Source organism: Conger conger, chromosome 8 (assembly GCF_963514075.1).
Source record: "Conger conger chromosome 8, fConCon1.1, whole genome shotgun sequence".
Lineage (NCBI taxonomy): Eukaryota > Metazoa > Chordata > Actinopteri > Anguilliformes > Congridae > Conger > Conger conger.
Window position 1 is genome coordinate 15,451,694 of NC_083767.1, and position 19,284 is coordinate 15,470,977.

Genomic DNA, 19,284 nt, shown 5'->3' on the forward strand with positions numbered 1-19,284 from the left:
AGCAGCAGAAACAGGCTGACATAGAGTTCTAGGACAAAAGCATGTACTACAAAACATGATGTGATGGCACGGTACATTAACAATGTCACAGACATGACATATACGTGTTGAGAACATTGTTATATGACATATGCTCACAGTAGACATTTGACATTCCTTAGCAGGGTATGGAATAAAGCTAATTAATTGCTACATGACCATGAAATAAAGCACAAAATACCCAGACAATGGCGGAAACTGTAATTACAGCGGGCGGAAATGTTTGATTGGGAGAACTCCAGGTTAATAAGCAATTGTAGAGAAATATTTGGAAAAAGTGGCACTGATAAAGAAACCAAACATAACTAACCTCAAGTTTAAGTAGCCAGAGCAGTGGATGGATGTAAATATTTGGACAAATCTCAGATTAATCTGATATAGCACATGAGATCAAACAGGAAGCTCTCAAATGAGTTACTGAATAAAGCACAGCACATATTGCATTATAAAACCAGGACAAAACCCTCCAATTGTACATAAATAGGTACATTACAGTACATTCACAATGAAGTAACAAACTTTAGCTGTTTGTGCTGAATTCATTTTGCTTAAATACATTGTGAAGCACTGTAATTATATCAAAGATGAATGTTGCACAGGATTAATATAACAAACTTCCTTTTTAGACAGCAAATATTTTTGTGACTAAAGATATGTTTTCATGTTGGTGACACTAACATAGAAACTCTGCTTTAACAATACCTTACTGGTGGGAATCAGGTACCCATAGGATGCAAGCACTGGTCACCACAATGTGCATATTTGTTTCAAACCAGTCTCAGGTGACAACTTGCTCACAATGGAATTCTCCTTTGCGAGAATGAAGAAGCCGCGAGCATCTGTGCTCGAAGGGAAAACAAACAAGAAAGAAGCCACAGCACACCTTTCTGGCACTTTCCCTGAAAACGGTCAGTGTGAGTAAACTGCGCTAACACCTACCCACCGAACATAGGACTGTAAAGGAGAATATGCAGCAAAAACACGGTACCCCTCCAAGAGGGCAGGAAAAGAGAGAAACCTTGTGCATTTTAAGGTCCTCACACGGTGTGTACGCGGTCACAGAAGAAATACTCGACCGGGTATAACCGCAACGCCAGTCGCACATTTCTTGTCCTGCGCTTGCTCTTTGCTGCAAGAGATGGGCTCACAGCGACAAAGGGCAATATCCGTGTTTATAAACCAATGAATGAAAGGAAAAGGTAAGAATTAACGGACACGGAATTTCAGGAGGTGAGCGCATACGCACCGTGGGCGTCGGAGCAGACCGAAAATGCACAAAGTCAAAACGTACGATAGACCAACCTTGGCGAAATATCGCATCCTTGCTGCATAAAGGCACCCAGGGAAAACCAGAGACTATTAAATATCCCAAACTCATTTGTCGACTCGTTCGTTTGTATCTGTCCGTCTTCGTACTCCTCCGTGTGCCACTCGTACGGGCTGAACCGACTGACTAGGAATAGAACCACACTGACCCCGATGTAGGCAAACACGATGCACATCCAGATCTCATATGCCAGGGGATCCAGGAAGGAGAACACCCCCGGTTTAGATTTCTGGGGCTTTTTAATCATGATGGAAATCCCCAGACTCATGAACGGTTTCGAGAAGTCAATCACCTCTTCTCGTACCAGCGTAATAGTTAATGGAGCGACTGCTATATCTGCTTTCTGCAAAAAACAAAAAAACAAAACAAAACTCTCAGAGCCTGGCCTGGTAAAATATACCTAATTATGAAACTTTGACATTCGAGTTAGCATGATACAACTAGCACTGTATCCACTGCATGCTTGCTCTAATCTGGTTTGAATCCCATAAAAAGCGTGTTTTGTACAAAACAGCAGTCCGTGGAGTGCTCATACGTATGTTTTTTTCCTTACCCCGTACACTAATTCTCCGACCATTCCATTCCAGATTTTTGTCTCTGCATCTCTGGCTCCATATTTCCCATCACTCACTATCTTCAGCTGGTATTTGAAGCCACAGTGCTTGGCTATCTCTGCTGCCAAATCCACACAGTATCCCTCATACCTATCATTGTCTACAAAGAGGTCAGCATTCTTCTTCAGCATTACATACGGGGCTTCCTGAAAAAACGAAAAAGAAGGTTCTAAGGTTCTATGTCATAAGAGCACATGAATGACTGTAAAACTATAATGCTCATTACAAGAACATGCCAGTAAAAAGCCAATATTACCAATATTGTTGTCACAATCACAGTCTTATTTTCCATCCCCAGTGATTCATTTGGAAAAATGTCTGCCTTTGTTACTGCCATTTTGTCAACTTCATTCCAATATCCAATCTGCAGGAAGAAATGGGGAAAACATTGCAAAGCCTGACTCAGAGATATTTAAGTACCACCTTATCACTGTTACTAATTACATTTAATGCAGTCTGTAATCCATAACAGTTGGACTGTGGAAGAAAATGTTGTTGCACCTGAGCAGAAATCATTGACTATGAAAGGGCTATGTTTGACTAGTTCACTCCCAGTTTTGCCCTGAGCAAGTTCCAGGGAGCAATCATGCAATCGCTTTATAAATAGACAGAAAAAAATTATGAATCAGAAGTATGAAATTGGTCTTTGTTCCAATGTCGAGACCGTGTAATTATAAGGTTCTAACTGACATTTTTGTCTTCGTGTCATAATATGTTGTTTATAGGGCGATTTGATAGGATTTTGATATTGTACATGCAGAGTACTTTTATGGTGTCTGTCATTTGATCTATGAAGAACTGCCCTGCATTTCAGTTTAGCTGTGTTAGGATGTGAAAGCTTTGAAGCTCAATGGCCTAGAACTACCCAGAACACAGAAGAGAACCTTATAAATCCAAGGACACACCATGTGTTGACCATAAGACTCATAGAAAGGGACATTGTTACCTTGACAGGGCCACTGTTTTTCAGCTCCATGACATTGACAGTGTAGTTGACCCTTTTGCCATGTTGATCAAACTGGATGTTCCCTGTTAGACCTTCTACCCGGACCTGAAAGGGCACAAAAACAGCAAAACTGTGCGTGACCAGCTGTCAGATTTCCCACGAGGCCGTGCTCCTGAGCCACTTTCTAGCCACAGGCTGTGAAAAGTCCCTGGGGGAGACAGACCCATGTTTCCATTGCGTATCACCTGCTTTAGCGCTCGCTCGATCTCCACTCCCTGCGCCCAGGGCACCGCTGGGTTGGCCAGGCAGTCACCGTTGTTGCCCCTCCGGGTGATGTCGATCTTCTGCTTGTGCAGGTAGCGGAACGCCTCGGTCATCACCTGCACGGCGTCGTAGGTCAGCGCGGAAGTGTACTGAACGGAGAGAGGAGGACAGGGCCACCATTAATGCTCAGTGCTGAACAGGGCCACCATTAATGCTCAGGGCTGAACAGGGCCACCATTAATGCTCAGGGCCGAACAGGGCCACCATTAATGCTCAGGGCTGAACAGGGCCACCATTAATGCTCAGGGCTGAACACGGTGACCATTAATTCTCAGGGGTGAACAGGGCCACCATTAATGCTCAGGGGCGAACGCTCTCAAGGGTCATTGTCAACATTGCGCTTTTTCGCCAGTAGCTCCAGAGGTGTCTCACCCTGATTTTACTGTCAGCCCCCGGGTACTCCTTCTCCTCTAAGGCCTCCCACCGTTGGTCGAACTTGGACACCAGGGGATCGTCGAAATCTACGATCTGAAATCCGGACACGTTTGCTCCCCCATACTGAATTTTTGATAAATCCCCATCCACAAAGCCCTGGGAAAGAAAAAATACAATTTTGCTGTATGAAATTGTGTCATAGCTGTTTAAAAATATGGTGTAACCACTCAGATACAAAGACATTATAAATGCAAGTCATTCAGAACCATAAAATGTATGTAACTCAAAAAGTGAGAAAAAAGCATTTGATTTATTTTCATTATTGATATGGATCATAACTTTATAAAGCCTTGCTTTTAAGTATGGTTTAAATGTCTGTTTAAATGCGATATCCAATTAATCTGTAAGTGATCGAAGGCAAACCTGAACTTTTAAACATGAGACCTTTCTCCAAATTTTAAAGCAAGATTTTATGATTTTTATTTTTTACTTTTTATAAATTATAAAAAAGGAAAAGGGCCCTGTGCACAAGTTTCAAAATTTGGATTATTATAAGGATGATTACTAAGGCCCATATCCAGGAGATTTACTCATTAGGGCTTCATTGAGTCAGGTGAGTATAATTCTAGGGCTGAACTTTTTATTCTGAAGTAACTCCATTAAGTAGCTGTTCTGTCTAGTGTTGACAACCATGGCTTCCTCTAAACAGTTGTCCAAGGATTTCAGAATGAAGATGGTTCATTTCCACCAAGAAAGAAAATAAAAAATCTCTCAATGTTTAAAACTACAGTACCTAATTCCACTGTCAGAAACATTATTAGAAAATGGAAGATAAATGAAACAGTTGAAGTCAAGGCAAGGTCTGGAAGACCAAGAAAGATTTCCGATAGAATGGCCCAAGACCTGGTGAGAAATGCTCACAAGAACCCACACATCTCTGTACCCACACAGTAGCAAACACAGGTCTAGCTGTTCACAGTACAACAATACAAACAAAACAGAACAAAGACATACATGGCAGTGTTGCCAGAAAGAATGAGCTCAACACAAAATTAAGCGTCTGAAGTATGCAAAAGAAAACATTGAGGAGCCTGAAGCCATTGAGAAGCCTGAATATGCTTTGGACTGACAGAACCAAAATGAAACTTTTTGGCCACCACCAAAGAAGGTTTGTTTGGAGAAAAAAGGGTGAAGCCTTTATAGAGAAGAATTGTTTTTTGAAAAGCTTGTTTCTGTTTCTGGTTGCTCTTTTCTTTTTAGCGATAATGTGAAGCTTGCTAAGGCGCGACTTTGTGCTCCAGTATTTTTGGTTTCCTACCTAATTCAAACTGACCATTCAAACTGTTCAGTTTGTAACTCTGATATTCTATTATTATTGTTTACTATTGTATTTCATAATGCTACATTCTTATTAAATTACAAACATTGTTAGGATATATTGAAAGCTAACAGGTATCCAAATAATGAATCTGTATAACAGCAGATCATTAATACAGCAGTTTGGAGACAGTGAAAACATACCAGGTTTGCAATGATGTAGTGATATCCTTTCACATGTCTGCCAATTGTGATGACCTGAAAATAAAATAATAAAATGTTAATTCACGCAAGACATTTACAGGCAATAAGCATATTATGTAATCATCTTTTATCAAAATACTGCCCAGGTCAACACCTAACTACCTCAAAGACACAGGGATGGCAGGTTCAGCTGTTTTTCACACCAAATATCAGAAGAAATGTGGGGAAGAAATGTTCTATATGTGACTTTGGCTGTGGCATGCTTGTTGGTGCCAGGCAGGGTGGTTTGAGTATCTCAGAAAATGCTGACCTCCTGGGATTCTCACACACAACAGTCTCTAGATTTTGCAGAGAATGGTGCGAAAAACAAAAAACATCCAGTGAGCAGCAGTGGTACGCAGAAGTGCATCTCTGAAGACACAACACGTCAAATCTGGATAGTCCACAGCTGCAGAAGACCAATAAATCTAAAAAATAAGTCTAATAAATACCTAATAAAGTGTTCACTGAGTGTATATGGGAGATCATTATTATTATATACAGTACTGCATTATTATATACTTCTGCAAATAAACTAAATTCTTGTTCGAAATGGCTAGAACTGTGCCAATAAAGGAAGAATGAAGTCATCAATGCATGTCACCCATAATAAGCACACTGGAATCTATCACTTTGTCACCCAGTGACAGGTACAAGTGGACATCACACTGACTCCAAATGAATGATGCCATCTCTACAGGCATCCAGTGAATGTGACTTATGAAAGGATAGTGAATCAGTAATAGGTCACACTGATGGGATGCTTCACTGGGCATGTAGCGGTAATGTATCAACAAGCCAGTGAACAGAATTTGAATGATAAAGGCATCTATGAAGCCTGCAGTCTGGAAGCAAAAAACTAAAGCAATTTCAGCAAATGTTGGAACTGGTTTGAGATATACAAGTGTTGGTTTCTGTTGGTTACTTTCTGACAGATCATAAAACATTTAAATTAATATCTGAGTACAGTGAATCTGTATTTCACATTACATAAATATGTATTCATGAACTTAAATATCAAATACACAACACATTAAACAATGCTAATTGTAATGGGGAAGGACAGGTCTATTTGTCAGCAGTGAAAAATTAAAGACATACAATTCAGATCACACATACACATACACACACAGAACCACTCTAGGGGATGGGGCTGGGTTGAGCAGACTCTCAGGAGATAATAATATAGCAGGCATGCTCTATGACAGCAGAACATATCCAGGAGACTGTACTGTACAATACATGCACTGTATGTGGGAGTGTGGGAGGCTTCAACTGTCTCCCAGAACTTATGCGAGACTCGCTTTCTGCTTCATTTCATATAAATAGCCAGATTCACAAGTATTTTTACAGCAGAAAAATACCAGTTTTCTGTATAATAAAACTACGTTTAAGGTACAGAATGGACAATAATCCTACGATCGAAAAGATATAGAGACAGGTTTATTACATTTTTCATGAATTCTTCCAGGATTAAACAGAGTAATGTTCTTTAAGGAAATATGTACCTTTAGATTATGTTGAAAAAGAAGAAAATGTATATAATATAAAGAGAATATTTATAATGGGTGCAAACACAATATTGATCCAACAGGCGCACAGTATGGAGGCCAAACTGTGTTCCATCACTGAAACTGCACTCATAACCGATGTGCATAACCTATAACCTCATTTCATGAGCACCGTTTGAGGGAGAAATATTGGTGCCTTGTAAAATCAATTATAATAAAGCACTTTTGCAAAATTAATGAAGGCCATTTCCTTTTCCACTTTTCTTACAGACACTGTGTCCTTTTGAGCAAATTCTACTCCTCCATTTTCCTGTTCTAAATATTCCATCAAAAGCATAAACTGGCAATGTTATAAATAAATGGCTCATTGGCATTTTTTGTGTGTAAGCTTTAAACCATAGGCATTTGTTCTGTTCCTTTTGGCTGGCACTTCCAAAACCTGGAGTGATTCTGTGGTTCATATTACTGCACCATGGATTTGTGTCTTGTGCTCCACACGGCCCATGCTTAATCTTAATATATTTGTATTTTGCTGCAATTTTGTATTTTGCTGTGTCTGAAGCTTCACTCCGCCCCCAAATATGCCCCAGGTCTGATATCAAATAATGCTGACATTCTGTTTGATACTAACACAAGAAGTAACATAGTCTCACACTGTCTGCTCATGTGGACATTCAATTTCCTGTTTGTGTTTCATCCATCAAAGTATCAAAATAACACTTATCAACACTCACTGGATTATATTTCTCTGACTGTGCCAATGGTAAGGCATTTATGACTGACCTGCTCCATGATGTCTTTCACTTTCTCCTGCTCGCAGTCTAAAATAACCCTCCTCTCTTTCTTATTCTCCAGGTCTTGAAAGAGGGAGCGATATGCTTCATCCTTCTTTTCATCTTTCAGGTTTCCAACGTTGATGGCGGTCACCTGCCACTTCCTCTCTGCAGCCGTATCCAGGACAACCTGAAGAGTGGACAAACCTGGGCAGAAAGAAGGTTCTAGTTACTTTGAGGTTTGGAAAGTATGTGTCAACTTCTCTCTTCCGATGATAGTGAAGACAACTTGAACACAAAAGGAACTATTACATTGGAGTGCACCTTGGCACAATACACACTGTCCAGAGTTTGAGACGACCAACAGACATATTATTCTTTAGTTTCACACCTTTTTGGATGTGGAGTTATCATTTGCACTCAACCAGAATATAACAGTAAATGCAAAACCTGATTTCCAATTAGTTTAAATGGCCATTTTGTCCAAATGTATAGGAATTTTCTAGCATTCCCGTTTAAAGGGCTCAAACCAGATATTCTGTAATCCAGCTGAATGGACATCGGAACTGCAATTGTGCATTTAAAACACAATCAATTAAAAAATGTTTAACCGATTTAACGGTGACGTATCATTAATTAATTGATCAAGAAGCCGTATTTAATAATAATAATAATAATAATAATAATAATAATAATAATAATAATAATAATAATAATAATAATAACCCTCATATAGCACATTTCACACACTGAAAGCACTTTACAGTGATGAGGGGAAAACTTGCCTCAACTACCACCAATGTGTAACACCCACCTGGGTGATGGAATGGCGGCCATTTTGCAACAGAAAACTCACCACATCAACTGAGGTGGAGAGGGAGAGGACATTTTATTTTTATCCAATGAAATCAGGGGATGATTAGATGGTAGATTGAGAAGAACAGGTTGGGAATTTAGCCAGGACACCGGGGAACCCAGCCACCTATGGGCCCATCAACACCATTTCCAGCAGCAACTTAGTTTCCCCAGAAGGTCTCTCATCCAAGTATTAACCAAGCCAATGCTTCAGCCATTCACCAGGAGCAGGATGTATGATGGTATGGCTGCTGGTATTATTTACATGATTTACAAACAACACTAATATTCTAAGTGACTAGCCATTACATACAACTACAATCTATAATAGTCCAGGTCTGTGTAACACTAGCACTGCCTCTAATATTCCTTGAACTAGACATGCACAAAAAATATCTGGGTGTTAAAGACATGCTAGATAATAGATAATAGACATTTGTACTGCTTTTAAGTGAAATGATCAATGTTCTCTCACTGTTTATTTTATAAAATTCTTGGACAAAGCTTTTTATAATCAGATATAGAGGCTATAGCAAATTTAGCTGGAAGATTTTTGAAGATGACACATAAGCTATCATTAAATAAAAGTGACAAATTCCTCTTTTTCCAGAGAGAGAAGAGGAAAGGTTTCTCCATCAATTGTGATGTTGCCTATGGCTCATATTTAATGTTTACCCACCAAGCACAGAGACCTGCTGCAGCATTTTTCTGCAAGGGCAGATCAATTGTAAGAGCTTAATTTGGTCTTCCCCAAGCTTTGAGCTACAGTATATGTCAAGAACTAAATATGCTTAGCTGGAAGCTTTTTGCTCTTTGAGGAATCTCTTACAGTGCATGCTTAGTGTATGCCTGCTAAATTACTAAATGTAAATGTAATACCACATTGCAATATTGTGTAGTGACGTAGTCATAAAAGTGGTCTTCAAACAATAAATACTGTAAGAGACTTAAGCTGAGATTCTAATTAATACCACACTTAGTTATATGCACTTAGTGTTAACAAGTGATATTGGAAGTATATACTACCTTGCAAAGATGAAGAATTGTAAAAGCAAACACATGCATGTACTGATTGCTACAGGTACCCTGGATCTGTTGGTCATTTGTTTTTGGACCATGCCTATCCTGTTGCTATTGTGTACAATTGGAAGAAGCTTGGTTGTGTGTCACTTTCTCTGATAAGTATACATTGCTGATACTAAAGTGGTTTATTCCTATAAAGGTAGAGTATAAGCCAGCTACAGACATGTACACCAGCTTTTTAATGCAAATATTTCATCAGCCAATCATGCGACAGCAATTTAAAGCATAAAAGCATGCAGACGTGGTCAAGAGGTTCAGCTGTCATTCGGACCAAATGTCTGAATGGGGAAGAAATGTGGTCTACGTGACTTTGACTGTGGAATGATTGTTGGTGCCAGATAGGGTGGTTTGAGTATTTCAGAAACTGCTAATCTCCTGTGACAACAGTCTCTAGAGTTTGCAGAGAATGGTGCGAAATCCAGAAAGCAACTTCTGCAGGCAGAAATGCTCTGTTAATGAGATAGGTCAGAGGAGAAGGGCTGGTCAAAGCTGACAGGAAGGTGACAGTAATGCAAATAACCACACATTACAACAGTGGTATGCAGAATACCATGTCTGAACACACAACTCTACTCCACTCTGGCCCATTAAAATTACAGCAACCTTAAATTAAGCAGTACTAAAATAGTCTAAAATATCTAAATGAAGAGCAATGCAGACCTCATTTTCACTCTGAAGAGATTGAGTATTGAATTCATTAGCACTGGACTCACATCCAATGTGAATAGATTGGGTGCCTAATTTAGCATACACCCTGACTTTCTGTTTGCCAATTCCAAACCAGGCTTATCCATTACATTACAGTACATTTTATTTTGCAGATGCTTTTATCCAAAGCAATGTACAAAAAAAGACATATCATGGTCTTAGAACAAACAACAGAACAGGTTGGATAAGGATCTATCCAACCTTATCCAACCTTAATATGATGACTTAGAACTACTAACTGATTACATGTTATTGGTGAGTTAACAAAGTAACATTAATAACAAGAATACAGGTCAGTTTAGGAAAGCTACTGTAATAAAGCTTTAAATGTGCCTACAATGTCTAGCTATCAAATGATGTTCTGTGCTACAGTGGGCGAAATATCAGCACTAGGATGTGGGGAAACGGTGTGTTTTCCAGGTCCTGTGTCACTAATAAGCCCTGAGAAAATGGCTGTGTGGGCGAGCGACAGTCAGTCAGTCTGTCAGAGTGCTAATCTCACAGAGGGTGAAAGAGGACAGAGAGCCATCTGCAGCTACCCACAGCGCAGACGGATTTAAGTCCCCATCAGAAAGCGCTGGCCAGAAGTCACAGCCATTTTCACGGCTGTACATGGACGCTGCTTATTCCAGGATTATGCAGTACAAATTGCAGAATGCTCATTTTTTCAAGTTTTAAACAAATTGGGGATTTCTGCATCCGCATGTATTTTTCCGGACATTAATTGTTGAGTTTGTTAAAAGCGAATGGTGTTCACTTTTTTGGGGAGGTCATCATTATGGCCACATAGCAGTTTCAATAACAGTCACAAAGCATTATTTTCTAGAAACTTCTCTATATAATAAAATATACAGGCCGAAATGAGAGGAACAAGACATGGTACCATAAGTACCAAAGTGATAAGATACCATAAGATACCAAATTTCCTTAAAAAGCAGGGTTTAAAACATTGATCCCTCTTATCACATCGTAACTGTGTGCAAACTTGGAAAGACAGTTGTAAGCAGATTACTGTTGCCTCTTCAGAGGACGATATCAGCAGCTGAAGAGCAATTTAAAAATCTGCAACGGAATCAACCCTTGAAATCAACACACAATTTTGTGCTCCGGTGTGATCCCGTACAGTATAATCCAACCCTGCTGAGACACAAAGCACAGTACATAGGGGGACCTGAGTGTGTAAACAATATCTTGTACCTGGAATAAACAATGTAATATAACCTTGATTATATATCTTACGGATGTGAAATTTGTTCCTTTATAATCTCTTTTATATTTATGCACTTAGATTATCATATAATGTAAGCTGCATGATGTTCCTCCAAGCCCAAGCAAAAGAAGGCTTTGGGGGCCCCACTCATTAACAGGCTACTGTCCACTCAGCAGGAAAGTTCAGCCTAAGTGCCAGCAGCCTTTCTCCAAGGGCCCCAAAGAAGGGCTCTGATTAATTACTCTGGTATATTCACAACGGTGGTGAATCAACACCATTTTTGAGAGACATATTGTTAGATACAGTACAATCAAGGTGCACTGGACTTTATACGCCAATAATAGTGAGAGGATTTAATCGGCAAACCAGAATAGCCAGTTTTGGGGTCATGCTACGTATTCAACTCATCAAGCTGCTAGTCTAGAACCCAGGAGTAAAATTTCAAAAGCCAAGCAATTGTATTAGCTGGTGCACTCACAAACTTGTGGCCAGAAGGTAATGTTAGCTTTTGTATTGACTAGACTAAAGACTGAGAAACTGCAATATGTACAGTGGTGTTTTTGGCACCAATTTTGGTGGGGCACCAATCATCTCATCAAGCATAGCAGTAACTATTGTGAGCCTCAACCTTGCTAGTTTGACACAGTGATGAAACCTGTATACTGTAACCTAACACACTATAACTAGCTGGTCACTTGCAAAATAGGGCTATAAGAAGGTATCCTACCCTGGGGCCTAGCATTTTAAACAAATGATGATCATTGCCAATTTAGTATTTGATCAGACATGAAAGTAATCGGGGAACTGGCATAAAAATCAAGTTAGCTGGTATAATTATCTGTTTATATTGTCGGGAAATTACTTGTACTGGCGATTTAAGAATAAAATCAGTTTGTACGACACCTACTGTGTCTTGTGATAAGCCCACCCACATTGAAGGGAGACGCCTCTGGTTTATCAACTCTGATCTAGAGTGTAACCAACTTGTGCCAGATTTTCAAATTCATCCTCTTTAACAAAAAATATTTTTATCACGATAACCTTTTTCCAGAAACATCTCAGCTTTAAATAATTTCTCAGTGTGTGCTTTGCATCTTCCTACACTGTAGCACAAAAGTGAGGTGATGGAATGCGAATCCTAGTTTTAGGGAAAGGTGATACTAGTCATTAAAAAAGCTCATTTAAGCTGCTGGAGCTTCCAAAGTGCTTGTTCATCTTTGTTACGTTCATATGGTTTTTTCTCTACCGTTTTGTGTTCCATTTTGCTTTGTGTCCTGCTGCGTTTGTTTCTGTCTCCGTTGAAGGTGGAGATAATGATGTCAGTTCCTGTTGGGAATGCCCTGGAGGTAAGAAATACTGCACGCCATTGCCTGACAACCCACCCAAGGATACGCATGGTGCCAAGGATGCCACTGGCCACCTGGCATCCAGACTGAGGGATGCCTCTTACCAAGGATGGCCAGGACCCTCCTGGAGGGGCAATATTCAACAGATTCTGGGCTATAGAGGATATCGACAATACAAATCTTTTTCTGTAAGTCCATGGTCCACTGTCTCATATCCACTGTCTACTGTATGCTGATTTTGACTATATTGTCAACCCTGCCTTTGCTACTTCTGTCTATAATGTGCTTACTAGATCACCTGCATCATCTGCTGTACATGCTACTTCATCTTAATTATTGAAAACTATTTTGGAAAAGAGCACAGGTTGTAACAAGTAGGTAGTGGTTAAACCAATACCTATCTTTTAGGGAAAATTGATTGGGATTGTTGTTCGAACCATTACCATTCTGGTGTGGGTTCCATGTACTGTTCACACACCAGGCTTGAGCGTCTATACATGCCTTTAGCTTTGTTGGGATAGATATATATCCCCGCGTTGCTGTATAATGCATGTATTTTTTATACAGTATCACTGGGATTTCAACTGGGTCTGGGTCTGTGGTTATTGTTAATGTGGCTTAGTGTTATGTCCATCATACACACCTGGTCATTGTAACACAGGTGGATTTTTGGACATAAGAATCTTGAAAACGAGATATTGCATTCGACATTCGGCATTTCTGTGTCGATTGTTATGTGTACAAGAAAATAGTGAAAAAGATAAAATGTTCTGTTTAAAATAAATGGTCATATACTGTATGACCATGTTACTGGATTCCAGAAACTACAGAAGCAAAAACTATATTAAAGTAAAAAGTATTTTAATCTGGTGCCTTGTGCATTACTTGCACAATATGTTTTTAATCAAAATCATGGTTTACTCTCTACAGAATGGATTCGAACCCAGCGTCAAAACTTCAAGTTTTCCTGTTTTTGCAGGCAGATGCGACATGGCTTCCAGAGCATATGCATAACGGCTGAAACAATCGGGCCATAACCCTGCCTTTCCTACCGTGAATAGAAAATATATTCATGTTCTCTACCTTTTGAGTGCTTTCTAATCCAGTTCAACAGCTTACACAAAGGAGCAGTCACTCAAGCAGTGCATGTACAGTACCACTCAATGTAATGAAATTACAACTGCTGTCAGTATATGCACTTGGCTTATCAGGTAACTTCCTCCACCTTTGCCGCCCGACAGTGCCTCCAGCTCTGTCTACTAGTTTGAAGTGGCCTCTCTCCCAGTCACAGAAACATTTCTTTGTGGTGAATAAAATGCCAAATGGCATTTCAATTAAATCTGTTACTTTCAATTTATTTTAAATCAAAACATGCTGTGTAGACTACTGACCTGACTGTTCAATGTGTGCCGTAAAAGCTGAATTAATGTGTTGAACATTACATATTATATGTAATATGTAAATGCATTAACTGTTTATGTGAATAATGGGGAAGGCTTGTAAAGATTGAAATAAAAATTATTGAACAAGAATCTGACCATGTTTCTCAATGTTTTTTTCTAACCTGTATTCCGCTGCACTTGAGTTTATGTCTGAGAAAATACAGTATATTCACAATCTGGTATATCACAAAAGCATTTAATTAAATAATAACAAACAAAGGGTAAGTTAAAGGGCATACTACAGAAAAAAAGCGTATAGCAGGGTAATTTATACTTTTTGGAGATCTCGGAGAAGGCAAACCACTAATGATTGCAACACAGTTTCTTAGGCTAAAGTTGCTTGGGGAGTGTGCATAATGTCTGTCAGAGCCATACGCAACAGTACTCAGGTGAATTCAGAATGTGTCTGAATACATTTTTGGTTACATAAAAAAACACAAATCAGAACAATCAAGAGTGAAAAACTGGAAGCACAGACAGCAATATACTATATTCTTTATATCTTCACCCTAGTCCAGTACATTCAGTCCAAGTATCATATTTCCTCCTGCAGAACACTGTAATAACTGAATTTATATGAATATTTCCATTCCGGCAAAGCTTCTGTCATTAATCAAGTGAACGCTACAGACGCAAGTTGACGCCACAATAAATCATATTTTAAGGTTTTTATTTTGACATTATGGGGTATGCAACTTGGATATCAATATTACCAATGGGTATTTAAAAATCGCAGGATGCATAGTTTATGATTACAGATATCAATTTCAAGTTCAGAGCACTATGACTTCAAGCTAACTATTTTGTACCCTGTTAAAAGTTATAAATCACAATTTAACCCATGCATGCAACCAGCTGGCATTAGCATACAGTATATAGAAACATCACCTTTCACAGCGGCGTGTTAACCATGTATCATAAGACATATTCATGGTTCTGCCGTGTTTCAAACTGCTCCAGCATCACATAAAATTACTTTGGTTAAGTCATACTCAGAAATGCCATGGCCTCAAGCTAATTTCACAAGAAACATGCACTTCATGATGGAAGGTATGGAAAGAACAGAAGCAATCGATGCACTTACCTCTGTCACTGTCATACAGATAGGCAAACTTGTCCCACTTGTAATACTCAATCAAACTAAGGAGGGGTCCTTTGATGTCTGGTCTCATCTGTAAGATGAACTGATGGGCTCCATCCACAGGAAAGCTTGGTGTTATAAAAGATACGTGAAGAGTTCCACAAAAAGATGTTATCGTATTGACAGATTTCTTATCGTAAAATCCAAAAATAGCATAGACTCCTCTTGAAAACTGGGAACAGACTGTAAAAAGAGAAGAAATATCTGTATCAGTAAGCCTTCTTCTGACAGATGGTATGGTTAATTTGCATTTAGTATAAATTCAAAGTCACAAATACATAGATGAATTCATACTGAAGAAATGAAAAAAATTGCAATAACCTCTCTCACCCATGACATATTTAATAATTAAAGTTGCACACATAGGTTCAGAAACATACTGGATGTTGCATCACCTGAAATGTTGAAATGTTGGTTTTATTTATTTATTTTATATAACAAGGTAGACATAATGTCTCTTTTAATCCTGTCTGTTATTCATTGAAATATACATTTGCGATGTTAATAATATAATGTGACATGACATCGAATTAATTCATAAATTAATTCATTGGGCATTTTTGTGCATGTTCAGCAAGTGTACTTTCTCATTCCATTGATATTGTACTATTATTTAATTTCGGGATTAATTTAAGTGTGAGTATTGGATGTCTGGACTTAAATGGAGAGGGTGAGTAATGAGATTTTCACCTGATTGATGTTTTTTTAATTGGTTAAACTTACTCAAATGAGTAAACCTATTTAGATACATTACATTTGAAGATTCATTTTACATGCCTAATTAGAAATCTGCTATTGTATTTAGTTTAAGTATTTTAAACGTGCTGTTTCCTCATCCCTTTTCAGCCGGTGTTACTGTACATAAAAACTGAAAAACTGAACTAAGATCTGTATGAAGCAATCACGCAACAGCATTATCAGAAACACATATTTGGTATTCACATACAGTACACATATTTTACTGTAACCACATTATGGATAGCAGTAGATCATAAATGTCAAACAATGTGCTGTGCTGCCCAACAACTTGCAGGAGGTGCTGGAGTCCCCATAAGACATTTGCAGTCGCTAAGAATCATTACAATCATAAACTGCTTAGACAATTGAATAACAGATACTACATTCATTCATTCATTCATTCATTATCTTAACCTGCTTATCCTGAACAGGGTCGCAGGGCGGCTGGAGCCTATCCCAGCATACATTGGGCGAAAGGCAGGAATACACCCTGGACAGGTCGCCAGTCCATCCAGGGCACACACACCATTCACTCACACACACACTCCTACCTACAGGCAATTTAGACTCTCCAATCAGCCTAACCTGCATGTCTTTGGACTGTGGGAGGAAACCGGAGTACCAGGAGGAAAACCCACACAGACACGGGGAGAACATCCAAATTCTGCACAGAGAGGCCCCGGCCGACGGGGATTTGAACCCAGGACCACCTCGCTGTGAGGCGGCAGTGCTACCCACTGCACCATCCGCGCCGCCACAGCTACTACAACCTGGATGAAATCAACATTTGTCCTGACTATTTGCATTTTTTTTACAAAAAGCTTAGGGAGTTGAAGTAGCAGAAATCACAAATGTTAAAGGAATACACCAACATTTTGGGAAATATAGCTTTTTCCGACTTACCCAGACTGTTCGATTTCATTTCATTTTTTGTGCATTCATTGGCTCGGTTTCCATGTTAGCATAACATGTTAGCTTAGCATAAAGACTTGAAGCCTATAGGAGTCAGTAGCCTACCTCCTTCAAACTGAAGAAATACACCTTACAGAAACTTCAAAACCATCTCATTTACATGAAGTATCATGTGTATTTGAAATGCACGTGCATTTTTTCGGATGAAGTTAGGTTCGAACTATAACCACAGAACACACATCTATCCTTCTTGAACATCTAGCTCTACCTACAGAAGGTGCATGGATCACTGCACTCAACCAGCGGAAGACTGAAGGATACATATGAGTTGAACCTATATTTCCTAAAATGTTGATGTATTCCTTTAAATAAAGGGAAAAAAGTAGAAACTTGCATTTAATTACGAATTTAATTCAAGGACTCATGTTGAATTAACCCAGGCCTATTGGACCATTTACTGTCGTTCTGTATGTTGGGTCCATGTCATCTAATTTTGCACCTACCTGCTTGCCATATACCAGGAGACCCATTTTCAAGTCCTGGCTATGAATTAATTATGAAGCTGGAACCATGTGTTAAACATTTCTCTCATGCTAGATTTGTGGTTATTTCTTTATAATTGATTAAGCCTGACTCCTCATAACTGTCCTTGCTGGGAACATAAGTCAGAGCAACCAGGAACTGCAATTCCTCACCGTATTACACCTACGCTCTCTCAATATTCCTTCAATACATCCAATTAAAAATAAAGATGAGAAATCTCACCTAGCAAGATTTTATCTGAGGTTAAAGTCTTTTGAATTGTATTCTTACAGTTCATACACCTGTATTAATTGCAATGGAAGATGGAAGATTTTAGTTGGCGCTTAAATAAACTGCACAAGCAGGTTTCCCAATAACAAGAGAAAAAGCAAGATGATGTATCAATATTTTGTTGCTTCATGTACAATTCTCAAACACTATCATCAGAACCCTCTTTAGAACCTACCGGTATTTACAAATCAGGTCTAAAAAAGGGTATTCAAATGACAAATTATCAATAATGAATGATTGTTTAAAAGCAGATATGTAAAAAAAACAAATATAACTCTTGCTCATATGACAATTAAGAAACATTTAATTATACACTCATTGAGCACTTACTTAGGATATACCTGTACACCAGGTTGTTAATGCAAATATTTAATCAACCAATCGTGTGGCAGCAACTAAATGCATAAAAGCATGCAGACAGGTTCAGCTATTTTTCAGACCAAATTTCAGAATGGGGATGAAATTTGATCTAAGTGACCGTGACCATTAAATGATTGTTAGTGCCTGACAGGGTGGTTTGAATATCAGAAACTGCTGATCTCCTGGGATTTTCACGCACAACAGAGTTCGCAGAGAATGCTGTGAAAAACAAAAAACCTGACAGGAAGGTGACAGTAACGCAAAATAACCACACATTACAACTGTGCTATGCAAAAGAACATCTCTGAACACACAACGCGTCAAACCTCTTAAGTGGATAGGCTACAGCAGTAGAAGACCAATACGTCTAAAAAATAAGTCTAATGAATACCTAATAAAGTGTTCACTAAGTGTTTGTGCAGGAATTAGTGAATTGAAAATGCAGTAGGCATATACCGTTGTGATCAGCCAATAGCAAAGTGATGTCATAGAATTGCCAGGCAAATTTAAGTTACTACTATAGGCTTTTGGGAAATGTGTCTCTGTTGAGAACTTATATAATGAAGATTGCAGACAGGAGAGATAAATCCACATGTTAGTACCATTCATGTTCAAGTTAGAGCCTACTGTAAATTTCAGCTAAATCTCCCGAGGAGATGATTATAATGATGGAGACACTCATCTTCTGAAGCGCATAAGCCTCTCTGTAAAATACAGAGGAAGCTCTATCTTGCTTTGAGGTTGATTTACATTTTTTAGTCCTACAGTCTCTTTCTGGATCAAGGAAAAAACAAATTCCAACGTTTTCCCTGTTAAGAAGTGGTTTTGAAGAGTATTCCCCACAGAACAATGAACTCAAACGCGCAGTAATAGTTACAGGAAAAGCAGACCATAGAATGCGAGTGGATATCTTTAAGGAAAGATGAAAAACTATTCTGTGGACTGGCTAGTGAATTCTTTAGACCACAACCTGATAGAATGTCAGTGGTCAAACATCAATAAAGCAGTTTACATGCAAAACAAGACATTGAATAAATTCAATTAAATGGAGTGGTCCAAATTGCTTTTGAGAAGTCTCTGAAACTAAAACATTTGGGAATCTTTGGGAAGCCATTAAATCAAAAAGTAGAAGCTCATAACAATGACTGCTGGAATTTCATACTTTTCACAGTTAAAATGGTAAAATAATAAATTGGTTATTCTGTGC

The 19,284-nt window shown here is 38.7% G+C and overlaps 1 protein-coding gene across 8 annotated transcripts in view; it reads right to left on the minus strand.

Annotated features, from left to right (window-relative positions):
* The window catches only part of LOC133134657 (glutamate receptor 2-like), a 42,926-nt gene that overhangs the window by 8,524 nt on the left and 15,118 nt on the right, over positions 1–19,284 (minus strand). For all 8 annotated transcript variants that reach the window (XR_009709326.1, XR_009709325.1, XM_061250892.1 and 5 more), the window contains exons 3-11: positions 15,198–15,437; positions 7,480–7,676; positions 5,147–5,200; positions 3,623–3,781; positions 3,172–3,339; positions 2,927–3,031; positions 2,237–2,344; positions 1,920–2,126; positions 1,342–1,709 (exon numbers count right to left, since the gene is read on the minus strand). Coding sequence is in view for 6 of the 8 variants with exons in the window: in XM_061250892.1 (XP_061106876.1) it covers positions 1,342–1,709; positions 1,920–2,126; positions 2,237–2,344; positions 2,927–3,031; positions 3,172–3,339; positions 3,623–3,781; positions 5,147–5,200; positions 7,480–7,676; positions 15,198–15,437 (1,606 nt within the window). In the remaining 2 variants the exon portion in view is untranslated. The remainder of the gene's footprint in view (positions 1–1,341; positions 1,710–1,919; positions 2,127–2,236; positions 2,345–2,926; positions 3,032–3,171; positions 3,340–3,622; positions 3,782–5,146; positions 5,201–7,479; positions 7,677–15,197; positions 15,438–19,284) is intronic.